Source organism: Alligator mississippiensis, chromosome 4 (genome assembly GCF_030867095.1).
Source record: "Alligator mississippiensis isolate rAllMis1 chromosome 4, rAllMis1, whole genome shotgun sequence".
In the NCBI taxonomy this organism is placed as follows: domain Eukaryota; kingdom Metazoa; phylum Chordata; order Crocodylia; family Alligatoridae; genus Alligator; species Alligator mississippiensis.
This window is the reverse complement of record NC_081827.1, coordinates 246,990,373-247,009,809: the sequence shown is the minus strand read 5'-3', so window position 1 is coordinate 247,009,809 and position 19,437 is coordinate 246,990,373. Positions and strand designations below refer to the sequence as shown.

The window sequence follows — 19,437 nt, the reverse complement described above, 5'->3', positions numbered from 1 at the left end:
TCGAGCCTCACCATGCACTTTGGCTTATTTACTGCCTTGGAGGTTGGGGGGTTGGAGACCACCTACATGGCTGTCCCACCCCAGCTGCACAGCCTGCCATGCCCTTCTCCCAAGGGGGAAAAACACCCTTCCTGACTGCTTTGGGGTGACAAGTGTCCACACCTGGCAGTGTTTGCACAAGACAAACCTCAGCAGAATCCAGGGCAGGCGTCTCTTTGTGTGCACCCTGCAGGACTGGCCCCATAGATCAAAAGAAGAAAATGGGCGTGTGATAAATCTTTTCCCTGGATGCTTTACTGCTGTGCACCAGCTAGGGTTGCATTTCATCGTCACCCCTCCAAGACTGGGTGAGGCAACCTTTTCCAGCTGTGGGCTGCAACGACCCACCCCAAGTCATAGGCAGGCGGCAGGATGGGTGGGCGATAGGACCTGGCCACCACTGCTGCTTGCTCTAATGGTGGCATAGGAAGAGCACCTACAGCCAAAGCCCCCAGCTGCTAAATGCTGCTGAAGCCTCGCATCCTCAGGCCAGATCGGGCCCACAAGCTATAGGTGGCTGACCCCTGCTCTAGTATGTGCTGGCAGAATCAAGGTCTTTGTGCCCCTCAATTTTGCAGGACCAAGTAAAGGAGTAGCTAAGGCTGAGGCTGCATCTGGTGAATGGACTTGGTCCCCCAGCTCATGCAATACAGGACAGTGCTTTAGGGTAGAGGCAATGGCAACACTATGGAACGGATCTCTCTAGAAGTACAATGACACTTGTTATCAAGACAGAAGGGGGAAGGAAAGGCCAAGTTGGGAAACTCCAGATTTGCTCTGCTTTCTGTGAGGCCCAGTGCATCGTAGTACACACAGGTGGATTTTGAAAAGGGGGTGCAGATGCTGTGGCCCATCATCACCTGTAACATAACACACATTTTTCTCCAGTTAAAGTAAAACTAAATGCTTTAGTGCTGGGGGGCTTATAATTCAGTGTAAGATCAAAGCAAAACACAACTATAACTGTTGGAAAGTGCATTGATTTGCTAGATTTTATAAAAAGTTTTTAAAAATGCCACTAGGCAAAATACCATCAAAGTATATTGTGTCATTAGTCCAGTAGTCATTATAGTTAAATGTACTTCTCTTACTTAGCTTCATGAAACAAAATATAACCAACTTAAGTGTCTTGACAATGCCTCCAGGGGTTCACTGACAAGCATGTCTGCACCTGAGTTGTTGTTACCACATCCGAGTTAAAGTTTTTAGCTAGAGCTAAACACAGTCTGCAGGGCTGTGAAATGAGGAAGACATTACCAAGAATGACTAACAAAACGCAAACTTGCAGAAGAAAGGGTAGTTTGAATAGTGGGACATCAGGACTATTAAAAAGGATAATGGGTTCTTAACACCTGTGGAGTGGAGACAGATTAGCAGGAATCACGGAGATGACTGTGAGCCCTGAAGTCCATTGAATCCCTCCGCACTGTCTGAATAGAAATGCCACTGCCCTTCCTGGGCAATTAGTTTTAATGTTTTGGTGAAGCAGGAATCAAAGTGGGGTGCAACTGCACCAGGAGACTCCCCCCCCCCAATCGACCCCTGATAATACAGTAAACTCTGGTTAATTCATTTATGTGACACATCACTGCTATGGCTTAATTTGCCATTGCCCTGATAGCTGCCCTCCCCCCACCTCTTTGATAATTGGTCATTACTGGATAATTTGTCATTATTTGCCTGCCCTTTGCAGTAGCAAATTAATCAGCATTTATTATACACATAATTTAGCTCATCCTTCTAGTCACTTGGATTTAGTTACTGGTTTACCCCCCTGGCCTCATGTTAAACAAGCCATATCATTTCTTTTCTTTTTTTTCTAGCTGTCCTGACATTGTATTTTCTCAATTTCCTCCACTGGGATGAGAACCTGTCCACCTCTATGTACCATGCCTTCTCAGGGCTGTGTTACTTCACCCCCCTCATTGGAGCAATCATAGCTGACTCCTGGCTGGGAAAATTCAAGTAAGGAAGAACATTTCTGAACATAAATGTCTCATCTGGAGGTTCAGAGTTAATTCCTTAAGATCCTCAAATCTGAGCCTTGCTTGATGGTCTGACCTACCCTGGAACGTAAAAGGAATGTAGCAAACAGCTTAGAAAGAGTGGGAGTTGCCTGACAGACTTAAATGGCTGAGATTAATGTAAGTACCTTTTTTTGGGTCAGGGTGTATCTTCCTGGGTGACTTGGAAGTTGACCGAATAGTCAAGGAATGCAAAAATAAAAGCTAGCTGTGTTACACGTAGAAGGCCAGGCTTACTTCATGAGATGTTACGAATAGACCTGTAGCGATCGGGGGTCTACAGAAAAAGCAGTAATTTAAATATGAAGAATAGGGAAGGGGTGGCGGGGAGAGGGCACTGCTGAGAGAGGCGAAGGTGGTAAACAAAGCGGTAAAACCGTAGGGACGTAGGGGTTGTAGAAGTGAACCCAGGCAATGGGATACGACTCTGTAATCTCTTCTTAGACCATCCTTAACATAGTCCAGTCTCTGGATGATCTCTTGCTCCTCAATTTTGCATTCAGGCTGGTTCTTAAAGTGCTGTTGTTTAAGAACAGCTACGCTGAGGTCAACGGCGGCATGTGTTAGTGCTCTGCCACAGGGTTTTGTGCACTTTTGGTATTGATGTCAGATAGCCTACACCGCTTTTGACTTAGTCTACAAGGTGCCACTCTGCCCTGCCTCCTACCTGACTTCAGACTGATACGGCTAACTGCCTCTTTGGGTGTACACGCGTTAGCCCATGACCATGTACCCGATGAAGAATGTCTTGCATTTTAAAGCATGTCTAACTTTATCCCAACTGTGCAGTCGGTCCGGTAAAAGATATCACCCCAAAAATTCCTTGCCTGTCATACAACTCCTGGGCCATCATGGCTACAAGATCACTCCAACACTACCAGCCTGTGATTGCATGATTCAAGGAGTAATTCATGCATAAAGATATATGTTTTCAGGGAAACTGTATTTGTCTGTCAGTTGACTTGTTCAGCCAATGGACTGAGTGTAAAGGCTATTACTCCTTGTCGAACCTGTAGCCATGGGGCTGAAGGATGTGTCCCTGGAAGCTGCAATATTAAAAACCGTGCGCTTTGATTTCCATTAATGAGCAAACAGTTGCCAGGTTTGCCGAGGCTCATAATTTCCAGAACTGCCGTAAAAGAGACATATCAAGATGCAGACAAATGGAGCCCATGATTTGTGTGCTGTGATGACACCATGTTGCAGCAGTTTATTTCTCAGTGATGTGACCCAGCATACAAATATATTCCTTGAGCCTCAAACTGTGTGGAGACCCTGGGGAAAGGCCTGGGATAAATCTGAGAGAGAGGAGTGGGTGAAGGGTGGTGTGTAATAATCCGTGCTTCCTTTCCATTTGGAGACCAGCAAGTGATATATCAATATCAATAAATTAAGTCTCCCCACATCCCTCGGAGGTATCTGATACCTGGAGATTAACAAGGCTGGTCTGCAGTCAGTGGCCGGGGGAGTGGTGGATGGAGATAAGAACTCAGTCATCTTCCTTTCCAGTTTTTATGCTGTCTACTAGGCTAGCTTCTTCCGCAAAAATAACATGAATATCACATTCCCCTCCAGGATTGAAAATGCATTCCCAGTTTCATGATGCCTTGAGCAATGGGCACAACCCATTTGGTCCAGTTGCTTGCTAGCATGTCCCAGTAGACCACCAACACATTCTTCCCTTCTAACTTGTCCCTTTTAACAAATGAAATGATAATTTTGGTTGGTAAATCAGTTGCTCACGGCTGAGTTCTGCTGTACACAGGTGTCCTGGACTTGGCCATGGTGCCTCAAAGGCTATGAATCCACAACTGACCTCTGCATATTAGGATTTAAGAGGAAATGGTCCTTGGGGGCAGGCTGTCTGACAGCTGCTAATTTTAGAGATTTTTTCCTCGGAAGTAGCTGGACTGGGGTGGCCTGGCTGGGTTATTGGTCTGATCTGGTAGGATCGTCCCTATATTGCTGTAAATTAGCAGCTTCAGCAGGATTTGAACTCTTCAGGACTGCTCTGATTCCCAAACTTCTGCTGTGTCTCCTAGGTCCCAGGATGCCATAGGGCTTCTGCCACCCTCACTGTTGTCCTAACCACTGCAAGTGTCAGTGATGCCCCTAAAATATCTGCCTGAAGCAGAGAACCTCTTTCCCCCTTGGGAGGATGTACTCATACAGGCTATACACATACACCCTCCCAAGCGAGCATTGATTTGGCTGCCAGGTTGGAATGACAGTCGAAAAAGGAGGTGATTTTGAAATTAAATATGACCTGGTTTGTACTCACCTTAAATTGCATATTAACCTGGAAGGCGGTTAGCTAAGCCTTCCTAGTAATAATTGTTTTTGCAAAGCAGCCTTTGGCCCTTTACTCCTCCACCTGAACCAGTTTGCCTGTCTCCTCCCTACAGCATTTGTGGAGTTGACCCAGTGGAGATACATCTTCAGGAGATGCCACAGGCAGGGATTATCCAGTTCCAAGTGCACATGCCAGGCAAACCGTGATAGGAAATGCAGGGTCCTCTTCAGGTTTTAGATCATACATCACCCAAGAGTATTCATCTGCTACCATTTTCTCTCTTCACAGGACAATCATCTACCTGTCCATTGTTTATGTGATTGGCCATGTGATCAAGTCAGTCGGTGCGATACCAGTTGTCGGGGACCAGGTTCTTCATGTGTAAGTAAACCCTGAGACCGTGTTGTCATGATACCCGGTTATGGCATCTTGCCTGTCAGACCATCAGCATTGCCTGTGCCCAAGGTTGTGTTTGCTTCCCATGCATTGGGAATTCATGTAGCATGATTAAATGAATATGGAGCCATTTGCTGGAGATCAGAGCCAGTCTGGAGACCTGCTAGGAAAAATGTAGGCAGGTTAACTTGGGTGAAGCGTGGGGAGAGGACAGAGAGCTGTGTGCATCTGTCAGGAAGCCAAGAAATCACTAACTTGGAGCACATTCTCCAAACAGACCCAGGAGGACCAGAATGGACGTGCTTCTTCTCTAGGACATCTCTGCTCTTTACCTCGAGATCCCCCTTTGTCTTTCCCACTGCAGTCCCACGACTGGTTTCACTGAACATCTGTAGCCTGCTGGTATTTTTTCCTGGCTAGGTACCACACGGAGAAACATGTCAAACAGACTTGCCAGACAATTTCCCAGGTTCTCTGGGTGCTTTCAACCCCATGTGATCTGGTGCCAGTTGGAAAGAGCTTGTGCACCGGCACCAGCATGGTTCTAGTTGGTCATGAATAGATCTTGTGAGATTAGGAGTCAGGGAGCAGGCTGTGCCCTAAAGTGATGCTGATCCAAAACCTTTTCAAACCTTCTGTGTCTGCAAACCTAAACTGGAAAAATCTATAGGAAAAGATTCCCTCTTTGCATACTCTTTTGCATGCTTCTGTCTGTGCCAGAAATAGGCAGTCCCATGAGTCCCTAACCTTCTGTCTTCATGCCTGGCTGGTGCACAGACATGCAGGAAAATGGCAAAGATAATGGAACGTATCCAGAATTGCAAAACCTGGTTCGGCTAATGATTTGATTGATGGACAGTGTGACAAAAGGAGCCTGCTTATGACCGGTCACCATACCGCCCACCCCTCTGTCTAGGGCAGCCTGCCCTATCTTTCCTGCCACGACTTGTTGGGATAAACCTGGTGTAGTAAGCAGGAGGCTGCCCATTTGATGCCCCGAGGCTAAGGGGTTTACACACGGCTCCAACCTTCCCTATACTGTGTCCCATGCCTCTCAGATGGCATTCATATTGCACAGTGCTTCACACTGTGACCTGTGCTCCAGGGTCTCACTCAGGAAAATCACTCCTCCCTGGAGCTCATCGTCACACTGTGCCACCACACTATGCTCCGAACTACCCACTATCACTTCCCAGGCCCCTAATGGTCGCCCTCAGGCTTTGCCCAGGTATCCTCAGCTGTGCACTGCACACACTCTCACTGAAGCTAAGCTCTGTCTTTGGCCCAACTCTTCTTGCCCCCTTGCTGGGGCTACTCCTCCACCCTCTCACTGGAGCAACGATTTACTACTACCACTGGGGCTCTCTCACTAAACAACTCTTGTGCAGCCCTTCAGGTCGCCCCTTGCAACCTTACTTTGCACCCATGGCCCCCTCACTGAGGCCAACACTCTGCCCCCTATGCTGGGGCCTCGGGGTCTTACACCCCATGGATTCAGGTGCTTCTCACTAGGCATGCCTGGCTCCATTGCCTGCTCTACTTCCCACTAAGTTGTGGGGGCTGGGGTTATAAGGTGCCCCTACCCGCCTTTCACTGGGGTTGCAACTGGCCTGGCATTTCTGGGGAACTACTCCTACTTGTTCTTGTTCCTACTTCCAGAGCACTTCAACTTGCTCTTCAGTCTCAACCTTTGGGCAAACTGGAAAGTGACCCCAAAGGAATCTACTGTGAGCTGTAACCAGAATGTTACTCTACAAAGGATGCTGAAGTGTTCTTCCCTGTTTGCAGGGTCCTGTCCATGGTTGGCCTGTCTTTGATTGCTTTTGGAACAGGCGGTATCAAGCCCTGTGTAGCGGCATTTGGTGGGGACCAGTTTGAAGAAGAACATGTACGTTTTCATTTATTTTCTAAACTATGCTGTTTGCTGCTATGGTACTTTAAGAGTGGGTGGGGGTGACCCAAATGCAATCAAAACATTTGGGCTCTGCATAAGAAGTTAAGTGAACTTTATAACCCGAAGCCAAGGTGGTAGCATATGCTGGGGAAAAAAGGGCCACCTTGGATGGTTATTTAAACTATGATCAAGGAAGATGACATGGGCAAAGACTGAGGACAGTGCCGATAACTCAGGAGAGAGAGATGATATTAGGACAGAGATGATAAATCACAATTGCACCTGAAATTCCGACACACTTTGTAGCATTATTTAATTGCACTTCATCAAAGCCCTGAGACCAGGTAAAACAGTCATGCCCAAAACCACTCCATTTATACTGACAAGGCAGCTTCCTCTGAGGTTCACACAGCAGCAATCTGCAGAATACACAGAAGCCTAATACAAGGGTTTGGGGCACCAAGTGAAAGAGAAAATCCTACCGGCTGCTCCTAAGGGTTGCTTAGATGCTCTCAACCAAGCAGTGATGGTTGCTGCCCTGTGTATTAAAGAGAACCGGGGACTGGAATTTTGCCCCGGGGGAAAGTCCAGTGTTTTGACATTCATTTTGCTTCCAAATCAGGATGGTTTTCACAGAATAGAAAACCAATGAAGAATTTCTATTTGGAAGCAGGCAGAAGATAGGACAGGATGGCTCTGTAGAAGTTAACTGGTACCATCTAAGAGGTGCCCCCACGCCCTGCTTTCTGCCTGACTTCCGACTGTCACTGTAAAATACGTCTTTATTTGGAAGCAGAACAGATGTCTCCCCTTGGCTTGGCCCAATGCTGCACTGCAGCTGCCTGATGGTCTGCAGGCCCTTATGAGAGTTCAGGTGTTTCGGATCTCTGATCCTACCTATGGGCTGGCTTCCTGCGAGACTACATCTCCCATGATGCACTACAGTCATGCAACCCCCATGATGCACCATAGTGGCCTAGCCGGAAGGAGGATACCACCCAGCCAGGGAACACAGCCCATAACAGGGAGCAGCATGAAGCCACCCAGCAGCTCAAGTAGATACAGATTCATGGGACTTTGTCCTGAAATGTAGTGCTGAGATCAATGTTGAACCTACCAAGAACAAAACAAGCCATTACGTTCTTTCCCAAAGAGAATTCCCCAATCAATAAATATTGGTAGAACTAACACTTTTTCTCACTGAAAAATCTGTTTTGGGGAAATTAATTTTTTGATGGAAAACCGTATAGATGAAAGATTCCCGATGGGTTCTAGCACGTAGTTTTGTGAGATAGCTAAAGAGAGCAGTTTATAAAATGCTACGTCTCAAGTAGGAAGACATTCCTAGCTGGAATTTTTCATTCAAAATAGTTTTGACCAAAAAACCCACCTTTTTTATTAAAATGAAAAAAAAAAATCTCAAACACCTGCTTTTGATGAAGTGTACCCGATTTCTGTTTTAACAAAAATCAGTTTTTCAGCGATTGAATGCTGAAAACACAAACTCTTGAAGAATAGTTTAAACCAAAGAACCCTTCTTTTTTGATGGAATTGTCAGAAAACCGTTTTTTTTGTTTTGTTTTGCAAGCAAGACGTTGGGAGAAGATGATTAGGGTAAAAAGAGCAATGGAGTTTCAGCATATGTCTAGCTCTTGAGTTTAAATAACAGTAGGATGTACATTTTCCCAGATAGGAGCTGTCTTGTATTTCATGCCAGCAAAGTGTAAATGTCTGAGACGTGCCCTTTGTGGTTAACAACGATGGAGTAATTAAGAATCCAAGTCTTTGAGCATTTGTTACTATCTAAGTAGAGCCCAGAAGCAGCATGTCCGGTATTGCAACATTATACCCAGAAGAGCTACTTTTAGCGTTGATAATTTAATGGTATTTATCTATAATCTTTCAATTAATTTCTAATTACAGGTTGATAATATGTAACCGTTTTCTTTAAAATGTGTTATAGACTCAACTAATGAATCATGGCACCCTAGTCAAGTATATAAGTGGTATTATTCCAAGCTTACGCATACAGTTGAATCGCAGAGAAAATATTGATTACCTTGCATTCCCACCCTCAGGTCTCCCGACTTGACTTCCACGATAAACATTTTTTTGCATCAATTACTGGAGATTCAGCTATAGTCACCCGGGTATTGATTTCTACAGAAATTAACTCGGAAAGAAAAAGTTATAAAGAAACTCATTTTGCTAAAGACAGAACAAAGGTTGGTTTTGGCCTGTTCATAATGGAACATTCCTAGTGTCTATTGAGAAATGACTTTGCCTTTCCATTTTGGAAATAGTTATGTTCTACAGTATCGACTTCGGCTAAAATTGAAAATTGACTCAAGTCGATACAGGGATAAAAAGTATTGATTTTGTTGTCACGGATTAGTTCAGTCCACTCCAAACCATTTTCTTGTTGGAATTTTATTTTACAGGAAACTTCTAGGGTTTTCTTTTTTCCCACCCCCCAATTGGTTTTGGAACTGGGAACATTTTGAAATTGCAAAATTGGCCATGAAATTAAGAGGCAGGCTTCCACCCGGAAATATGGACTCGTTCCATAACCTTCAGCTAAACTCTTAGGACGACTGATTTTGTTTGTCCTTCTGTACAAGAGGGGTGTAATACTCATTCGCACATAAAACTGTCTGGGGAGTTCCCCACGGAGACGCTACGGGGGCAATGCAGTCAAAGATCGTGTGTTCGTAGACTCATAGGATAGTAGGGCTGGAAGGGGCAGAAAGAGATGATCTAATCTGCCCCCCTGCTCAAACCAGATAAAAGGTACCAGGCTGGTTAGGCATGGCTTGTCCTTGGTAAATCCACATCGGCAGTTTTTTATCCCATTGTTATCCTATAGGTACTTACAAATTCATTGTTGGATGATATGCCCCAGCGTATTTCCAGGTATTCATAACTATAATAAGTAATATTTTTCTCTTTATCTCCTGGAAACATTTGCAAAATTCTTAGCTGGAGACAAATTCATTTCTCAGGAAGGTGGACACGGCTCCTCTGAAGCCAATATAGTGGCAGGTGCTTAGGCCAAGCTAAAATTTCATTCCAATTATGAAACACTTGATTTTCAAATCACTTTAGAAATATAATTGTCCTTAGTACTTGGGGACCAGAGATTCAGATGTGGGTCAGATAGTGGAAACAAATGGATTTATCTATAAGACATTTTCAAGCATTTTTATCCACAGGATTAGTGGCCCAAGCTAAATATGGCTGAACAAAATCATATTTACAATATTTTGTGGAAATGCAAAAGCTTTTGTGCATATTAATTAAAGGCCAAAGCTGCTTTCAGACAATGCGCCATGCTTTGTATGGTGCTACATAGCTCTTTCTCTTTGTTCTGTTATTTTCCTGTTGCTAGGGAGATCGGGATTATCATGTATGGTACCTTTTCTCAAAATTAGGTAATCCAAATCAGGGAATTAACGACTGGCTGCTGCAAAGATTAAGAAAGAAGAGACGAAATTCTTTTTCTAGCGAGAGTCATTCACAAGTTCCCAAGTCATTATTTTTGTCCTTCTGCCACACGGATAATTTTTCCCCGCTGTCACTGAAATCTGTAAATGTGTGAAATAAGGAGACACCGATGCTTTACTAATCACAATCCCTTTTTTTTATTTTACCAATATATTCTTTTTTCTTAATCGTGTTTAGTCTGGAGAAAAGGAGAGGAAGGGGGAGGGAGAGGCTTCAAATATTTGAAAGGCTACAATAAGGACGCGGCAGAAAATTTCCTCTCCTTTCGTTGCATCAGGCAGGGCAAAAAGCAGCACGTTTAAAATACAAATTGTTAATCGAAATCTCAGGAATCAACATCTTTCCTTTAAGGATACTAGGACAAAGGACAAATTGCAGAGAGAAACTGTGAAATCTCCTGCCTGGGAAGTTCTCTGGAGAATGGAGAGGCATCAGTCCGGCATGGTTTAGGAACTGCAAATCCTGCACTGGTGCAGGGGGTTGCACTAGATCACCCTGAAGATCCCTTCCAGATCTCTGATTCTGAGTCGTCGTGTTCGTTTTCCCTTATGTGATTTCCCCCATTGCTCTTAAAAAGATGGTTACCTCCCCACCCACTTCACGAGGATCCCAGGATCTTAAAGCACAGTGGTAATTTTATTAGACGTTCTCAACCAGAAACCAGCCCAGGATAAGGCAAGCGGGATTCGTGGTTGTTTAATTTGCTCTTCGCTCATTTTTTCGGAGGATTTGCATCTTCATTTCCATGCTATATCCGTGGTGCTGGTGCGGCAGTGCTCTATTCACTGGGGAATCCTTTGTTCAAAACGGGTAGGGTTTAAGTGACAGTATCTCTGGCTGTTCCTTATGCACTGCCCTTTGCATCTTAGGAAGTGAAAGACAGGGTCTCGACCAAAACTCCCCCATCCAAACCGGCCCTTGGCTCAGCTGGGTACGACATCAAAGGCCTGCAAAACCATTAGAAGTGCCGAGACACTCAAACGCCAAGGGTTAGAAATGTGGCAGGAGAGCCTTGATAAAAGAGAAGAGGTTAAAGGAGCAATCTTCCACCCTATCTGTATCACGTTAGCCCATTATCAGAGGTGGATCGCTGCCAAGCCAGTTACTCCCATCACGTCCCCTTATAAATGTAAATTATCCATCTCCAGGGAAGGATGAGTAAAGAAAATATAATTTTATTGGTGAACTTGAGTAACAAAGGCCAAAAATAGGCAAGGAGAGATGGAAATTGAGATACGGGTGCAATAAGTCCAAGTGCTGTTTACTATTAACCAGAAACAAAGGAAACAGGTAATAATTACCTGGATGAAGGTTCATTGGGTCTTAATTCTAGATAAACCATTTACCAGCAATGTGCAGACTAGTTCATCTGGGACTGGCTGCGCTTGAGCCTCCTGCAAGGGCCGAACACAAGGCATCGGTGCACAGCCCAAGCAGCCGGGCTCTTTGCTGTTTCTCGGCAGGGGCCCAGAAGGACACAACCTTTCTCCACGCAACCTGCAGCAGCATCTATGATTCCTCCATGGATGTCAAGGGCTGTTGACCCCGTGGAGCAGCACTTGCACTGCTCACCTGTGCCCCACACTGTATACCCCCCAAGTACCTGCTTTGCAAGAGTGCCTAAAGAAGTCCTCTAGGTCGCCCCCCCAATCCTCCCCCATGCCAACCTAGGTGTTACAAGAAGCCTTTTCCCCATGCCAGGGAGTAGGATTTCCCTGTAAGTGGAACTACAGGTAATATGGACAAGCCCTTTGGCATTGACCTCAGAAAATGTTGATGCAACCGGTGTAAGCGTCCTTCCATAGAGAGAAAACACCTGAAAAATGAGGCAATGAAACTACCTTCGAATGGCTCTGAGCACATGCCCAGGCCTGCTCACGAGTCTTGTTCTCTGCAACGTTTATTGGCGCATGGTCGGCGCCGTTTCCAGGCAGCCGCGTTGCCTCATGTCCAGGATTTGGCATGTGCAGAGCGGGAGTGGGCACAGCACAGAGGTGGTGCAGACACGTCCCCAGACATCTGACACACAAACCAGGTGAAACTGTTGTGTGGGCACCTATTCCCACCCTGCACTCTTCTGTGTGTCAACATCTCAGGGAGCGGGAGTGTCAGGAAAAGAGAGAGCTCAGCAAATGCACCACTGCAGCCCATTCCCCGCTGCCAGAAGGTCTCCAAGGGGCCAAGTAAAAGCTTTGCATTTAATTTTCACTGGGGCCAAGTAGCTGAGACTCAAGGGGCTACAACCCTGTCAAGGATTTGGTGCACAAGTGGAGAATCAAGCCCCAAGACCAAGGCCACACCGAGGGAGACTGCTAGAGCCAGGAGTTGATCCCAGATCTTGTAAGTCCCATTCTTGTGCTTGCATCACAAATCCATTTAACCTTTTATTGATGCAATCTATTTCCTTCTATACCTTGTAGAGCCTATTGGTCTGACTAGGAAGAGAAAAGGTGCCCAAAGGTAATACCTAGGAATATTCCTTATAAAGGAAAATATTAGCTTTGACGAGCCAAGTGAAACTCTGCCATGTTACCCTTCGTTTGATCCCGTATTCCCCTTGCTAGGCAGACAATATCCACATAGAGATAATCAGTTCTTTACAACTACCCAGGCATGACTTTGTACAGAGGAAGCTGTGTCACCTGCACTGTCTGGAAAGGAGAATGGCAGAGCCCTTTTTTCTTGTCTTTTTTAACTACTCTCTATTGCAACATTGCCCCACATCCAGGAACCCGTCCCCAGCCCCTCTCTTCCCCACAGCATTTTCACTGGACCTGTGCTGTTTGCCCCGCTGGATTTAATTTGCAGAATGGGTCCTGTTTGTTTGGGGCTGGCTTTAGATGGCCACGGGGCTCAGTCTGGTAATGCTTTGCTTCCTCTCTACGACTGTCCATCAGGCCAGCCTCTCTCATTCCCGCTCGCTGACTCATCCGTGCTGTCATTACAAGCTCCTCAAAATGCATAGGTTTCTTTTTTTCTATTTCTATTTAGGAAGGGGTGGGAGGAAAGCCAGCCTGTGGGAACAAATGATGAGCTTGTCAGGTGCTGGCAAAATGGATTGAATTAGGTGACAGTGGATTTGAATCGTGCTGCTTGCCCTGAATGCTTAAATGCTGCCCCCCACCTCCCACGTATGCACGTCTGACACTGTCTTTTCCTCCCAAATGCCAAGAAAGCCTGGAGTACTTTCTTGTGATGTGAACTGCTTGGCGCCAGCACTTGCCATCACCGGAGCCCGCACTTGCTTGCTTAACGCCAGCTTATGTTTTATGCACCACGTCTCACTATTTACTCCTCAGCCTCCCTACCAACAGGATTGATAATGCTCAGCTGCACATCAGGCTGGATCCGTGACACTGATGCTGTCTTGTCTTGTTTTAGGCCTCGGAGAGGAGCAAGTTTTTTTCAGTCTTCTATCTATCTATTAATGCTGGAAGTTTGATCTCCACGTTTGTTACTCCCGTATTAAGAGGTCAGTTTTGATGTAGCATGCACCAATAAATTAGCTGCATTGTTACTGCACTACCATGGGTAGTTAGGTTTTTATGACAACTGAATGACAGAAATTACATTATCTCCTGAGTGGCCGGCGTGTGGCATTTATGCCTTGTTAATCCCACCACAGCAGCATAACAGATTTATGGAAACTAGCAGACGAGTCAGACGGACCATCCTACAGGCTGTATTTATTTGCTTTAAAGCCAGACCGAGTCACTAGAGATGGAAAAGAGATCCATCAGGTGGCTTCGTCCAGCTTCCTGAAAATGAAAGACTCCTCTCTGTTCTGCAGCCCGTAGATAACCCATCAGAAACAACTGACTTTCTCCTATTTGTTGTAGCCTTTAAGGCTGGAGCTACTTTAACAGTACTGCCAAGAGCTTCTGCAGTGTGACCCCCCTGTAACAGGGCCCAAGGCCCCTGTCATTTGAAGAGGGAAGAGCAGCTGGCTGATGCAGCAGAAGAGGGCAGGCTAGCCATCAATCCCAAATGAAACCATCTGTGTGGGGCTAGGGAGCCACGGGACAGGAGGGGCTGGGGCTTTGGGCATGCAAGTCCAGTGCCTAAGTCAGGGGTGGGCAAAATACAGCCCCGGGGCCAGATCTGGCCCACCAGGCCATTCTATCTGGCCTGCAGGGCCCCTAAAAAATTTAGAGAATTAATATTTATTTGCTCCTGGCTGCCTGTCAAAGATGACAGGAGCCAGGGGCGGTAGCACCCAGGGGAAGCCGGTGGCAGGACCCAGCAGCAAGGCCCACCCAGCCCTACCCCCACCAACCAGAATCCCCTGCCTAGCAGAGGCTCCTGGCCTAGGACCATGTGGCTGTTCCTGCTTCCCTGTGCCAGAGAGGGAAATGTGGCCCTCGACAGCTTGCCAAAACTCGGTAAGCGGCCTTCCACCCGAAATAATTGCCCGCCCCTGGCCTAAGCCCAAGCAGGCAGTCTGGCCCTGCATGCTGTGGGGAGAGGAACTCCCAGGGGAAAAGGGCTGTTGGAGACTAGCAGGTGGGTGCCCAAGGGAGCTGGAAATGAGGGGGGTGGTCCAAGGGAGTTATGGCTTGTGGTCAACATTCACCCTGCATGGGGAAGACTTTGAGTTTGGGTAGTGGTTTTCTTGCATTGATGTTATGTTTTGAGCTTGATAGAGCCAGAGGGCTGGGTTGTGACTACGGGGGAGGAGTGGAGGCCATGTCAGGGTGCCTGGTGGGACACTCTGCAAAAGGCAGTCCAGTCTGGGGTCAAGGACCCAGAGGGCTAAGGGCTGAATGAGTTAGGCCAAAGCTTGGAGGGCTGCAACCACAGGGAGCAAAAGCAGCCTGGCATTGGCGTCGGGGACCCAGAGGGCTAAGTGCTAGAATAGCAGGTAGCCCAGCCTGGGGCAGAGACCCAGAAGGCTGAGGTGGATACAGTGGGCAAGTCTGCGAAGGTTACAGGGTCAGGGACCCCAAGGGCGGAGGGCTGAACCAGAGCACACGAGACAGGGGCTAGGGGCCCAGAGTGCACAAGACAGGGGTCATGGCTCCAGGTGCAAGACGGCTGGGGCCGAGGAGCTAAGCTCCAGGACAGCAACCTGGGCTGAGGGACACGGCCAGAATAAAAGGCCCAGGGCTGGGAAGGCTATGACCCTGACAAAGGTTCAGAGCCTGAGAGCCAAAAGCTGCATTAGGGCTGTAGGGTCCCCTCCAAATGAACATTGAGTAACATCTGCAAGGCATGGGCATGGTTACAAGGGAGGAAGGAGGCTGCAAATATAGCAACTGGTGATGTGAGGCACTGATGGGGCCAGAGAGCCATAACAGAGTGCCCGAGGGGCAAAACGGGCCAGCTGGGGACAAGAGGTACCCCCCAGCCAAAGTGGGTAAGGCTGACCCTGAGGAAGCCTCCCTTCACATCATCATAAATCCATCATGGTGTGGTCCTGCTACACCCCCACCCGCACACAGGGCCTGCCTGACTTGGAGGGGTAGGTAGGTACCCCACGCAGCCTGAATGGGTTGGCTGCAGCCTAGAGTGACTTGTTTGGAGGATGAGCACATGCCCTATGTCCCACTTATGGCCTGTTTCACATCCTGTTTGCTAAACTGAAGCCTGCCTCTAGCTGTTCTTGTTTTCTTGTACGGCCGTGCCTAGCCACCAAGGTGGTTGGCACGCTACAAACACCCAGACTTGCGGACAGAGAAGAGGGTGAGCTGTATTGCGAAGGAGCAGGCAGGTGAGGGGGCCGTGCCCTTGCAAATTCCAAAGCAGTTGTTTTCTTCTAACGTCCTCCAGAAAGTTTTATTTTTTCCAAGTGACTATTTTGATATCCTGTGTCCTGGGAGGCTGAGGGGAGTGTATGTTTGCCTACTATATTTATGCCAAAGCACAGCCAAAGGCAGCCCACATTTCTCTCTCTCTCTTATGTTTGTCAACATTTTCGCGGGAAATGGCAGCTGCCAAATTTAACCAGTGTCCTTCAAATGTAGAAATCAATGTAAACACAGTGCAACCCCGAGCCAGTAACCACAGGGATGGGCTGAGTGTAAGAAGGGAGCCTGGGATTTTTAAGCTCTTTTCAGCCCTTTCTGGAAGAGGGAGGAAAGCAATTCCTCAGAAACTTGGCAGCTGCGTATGAAACTTGCTTTTTTTTTGCTTTAGTTGGAGAAATCCAATGGTGTCTGCTTGTGCTGTGTGTCACAGCTCAACGTGCACATCATGTTTCACTGCCCCGTTTATTGGATTTCAGCTAATTCTTTGCAAAGTGGGCAAATAAATTATAGAAGCACGCTACACCACAATCCCGACCAGGGCTTTGCATGTAGAGAATACACAGTAATGACTGAAGGTTTCACTGGCTGTTTTTCGGCAGTGCTTTAGCTATGTAAGCCTTTTTTTAAAATCATATTTATTTGCTACCGTGTAGTGCATGAATGCTGTAATTTCTAACCACCAGTATGCAGACCTCGCCATAGAGTCCCTGTCTGGGTTTGGTTTCTAGGTTCCCATAGGGAGGAAGCTGGACTGATCCATAGTGCGCTATTGCTCAATGTTCCCACAGTGTACTACGCCTTGAGTTTCTCCAAACCCCGTGTTGGTAACCCAGCTCAGTTCCAGGTGATCGCTGGGACTTGGAGCAGACAAGCTCCACCGGGGTTAGGAGGACACGAAGCGTGAAGCTGAAGTGCCAGGGTCTAATCTTAGGATCTCACTTGCCTGGGTGTAATGTTGCTGCTCCTGATCACAGTGGTGGAAGTGATAACAGATTCTGGCTCTTGAGTTATGAGTCAGTCAAGCTACAATGATTACCCAGGCCTATTAAGCTAAATTGGAAACAGTCAGAGTTGGGGGCAGATCCCGGATCATGATGACAAGGTAGTGGCCTAACCCCCTTTGGGTGTGAGGAGAGCTCGCCGTGCATGTGCTTCACCTCTGAAGAGTGTTTGGCCACGGCCCTTTGATATGATCTGAGATGCCAGCGAGCAATCAGAGCTCACCAGCAGGTCAGAGCATACGCTGTGAGCTCTCTGAGCCCGTCAGATGGTCGGCATGGGGTCTACCATGTTTAAACATGAACAAAGCATGCTGCTTTTCTCTCTTTCTCTCCTTCCTCCCACCCCTGAATTCAGCAGCAGGGGAAAGGAGGGGACGAGCGGCAGTGATGCTCAGCCCCTGGGTTCCCGACCTGCCGTGGGCTGCTGCCAGCTGCTCCTCCCCTCTTTTCCCCTACTGTTGAATTTGGGGGGAAAGAGGTTGAGGAGGGAGGGGAAGAGCAAACAGCAGCGGTGCTCACCGACTGGACTCCAGAGCTTTGTGAAAGCAGGGCCCCCTCGCTCATAGAGTTCACAGTAGGCGCGTCTACACGAGACGCTAACTGGGCAGTAGCCTAATAATATTGCACAGTAGTGTGCCGGGCAAAAACCATGTTAATACGCTACTGCGCAATAGTATTAGGCTACTGTGCAGTAAGCGTCACTAAAAACCCGTGCGCCACCACTACTGCACAGTAGCATGTGTTACTGCGCATTGTTGTAGTACTTTGTTATCCGAGTACTAAACTTAATGCGCAGTAACTACAGCACATTAATGAATGTGTAGACGCTCCCAGTGCATGTGAAGCTTCCAGCAGGAGCTGTGCTGACATGCTGGTGCTCAGAGCTAACATGTGCATTTGGTACATAGCCAGAGGGTGCAATCACACTGCTGCACTCCCTCTGGATGTGCCCCAGGCCACAGTTTCTTTCTGATATAAACTGGAAAGGGGTAAAGGGTGGTGTGATCCATGGAACAGCTGCAAACGACTGCCTATGGCCCCCTGGCCCTCCAGGGGTCTAAGGACCACAGCTGGGGAGCCACTCCTTTAAGCGATAACATCCTCTTCCCCTTGCAGTAGTAGTGTAACATCCTAATGCCGCGGGCAAGTGGGGCGCATGCTTTGGGCGCTACCTAAGGGAAGGGGTCTCAGTAGGAGAGGGTGGGGGATGCAGGCAATGTGTGTCACAGAGCACAAGGCATCCTGGGAATCACAGTTTTGTGGGGCAGCAGTGGAGTTTGCTGCTGGCGAGGGGAGAACTGAGCCCCATTTTTTGCCACTATTTCTTTTGCTCTTTGCACATCCACTTCTGTGGCAATAAAGTGGGATGAAACTTTTCCCCGGGTAGCGGCAAACTCCGCTGCCAGTCTAGAGAACTATGATTCCCAGAATGCCTTGCACTCCTTGAGACTGCCCAGCTCTTGCTGTTGTTCCCATGCCTGAAATCAAGAAGGCAGGAGGGGAAGGCTGAGCCGGCTGCCCTAGGCACATTTGTTTTATGCTATGCCTCTGCCTTGCAGCGTCCATGTTCCTTGCATTGGGTCTTACTGGACCTTATAAACAGGGCCCGCAGCCGCGCGGGGCAGCCGGACCTGCCTTGTTTCCAAATTGTCGCCATCAGCAGAGCAGTGGGGCACTTGCTTTCAAGTGGGTTCAATGCACAATGTCAAGAGTCCCCCTCAAGGCGTTTAAAGCTAGGGGAAGGGAGGGATTTGGCAGCAGTCGAGGGCTGGGCAATAAAGTCTGAATTCAGCACGTTGAAGTAAGATGCTTTTCTTGTCTCTGCTTGTAGGGGACGTGAAATGTTTTGGAGGAGACTGTTTTGCCTTGGCTTTCGGTGTCCCAGCAGTGCTCATGGTTTTAGCCCTGGGTAAGTGAATGCTACACCTGTCCCCCCTGGCAGAGGGCAAGCTTGGGGCATTGTCCCAGGACTGGACCCCTGCGGCGGGGCAGTCTGAGCATCCTTCCGCCTCTCCGGTCCCTTTAGAGCTGTAGGGTTGGTAGGGAACCCAGGGGTCAAAAGGGTGCTTTGCCAATTTTGCAGGCTGGGCCCTGCTCTTCTAAGGGAGTTTAGGACAGCGCTGGGAGACGTCCTGACTGCTCCTAGAAGCTGGCACATCGCGGCCGTTCGGTGGGGCGCACCGTGCCGTGACTCTTGTACGGGGATGCTGTGTTAAGATGCAGTGTCTAGAGCCTTCAGAGCAAATGCCCCAGAGGTTTACAGCTCTATCCTCGAGCAGCTTTGGCTGTCAGGACCTGCTCAGTTTGCAGCCCAGAGTTCCCCAGCCGGTGGGCTGGAAGGTGATCACAGTGCTTCTGCTTAATCATGTGCTTAAGGCCATCTCTCCTTTGTGCAATGTTAGCTTCATGACCCATTCCCTGTCCAGACAGCCCCACAGGGCAAGTCAGATGAAGCAAATTGCTGTAATTCTGAACCATCCTGCTTTGGATGGCTGCAATTGCACCCACAACTATTGTTATAACCTATTATTACATTACA

The 19,437-nt window shown here is 47.7% G+C and overlaps 1 protein-coding gene across 4 annotated transcripts in view; it reads left to right on the top strand.

Annotated features, from left to right (window-relative positions):
• Positions 1-19,437, top strand: part of SLC15A2 (solute carrier family 15 member 2) — an 82,027-nt gene that overhangs the window by 29,146 nt on the left and 33,444 nt on the right. For all 4 annotated transcript variants that reach the window (XM_019480520.2, XM_014599383.3, XM_059727482.1 and 1 more), the window contains 5 exons: positions 1,863-2,004; positions 4,645-4,737; positions 6,541-6,640; positions 13,532-13,622; positions 18,730-18,807. In XM_019480520.2, the coding sequence (XP_019336065.2) occupies positions 1,863-2,004; positions 4,645-4,737; positions 6,541-6,640; positions 13,532-13,622; positions 18,730-18,807 (504 nt within the window). The remainder of the gene's footprint in view (positions 1-1,862; positions 2,005-4,644; positions 4,738-6,540; positions 6,641-13,531; positions 13,623-18,729; positions 18,808-19,437) is intronic.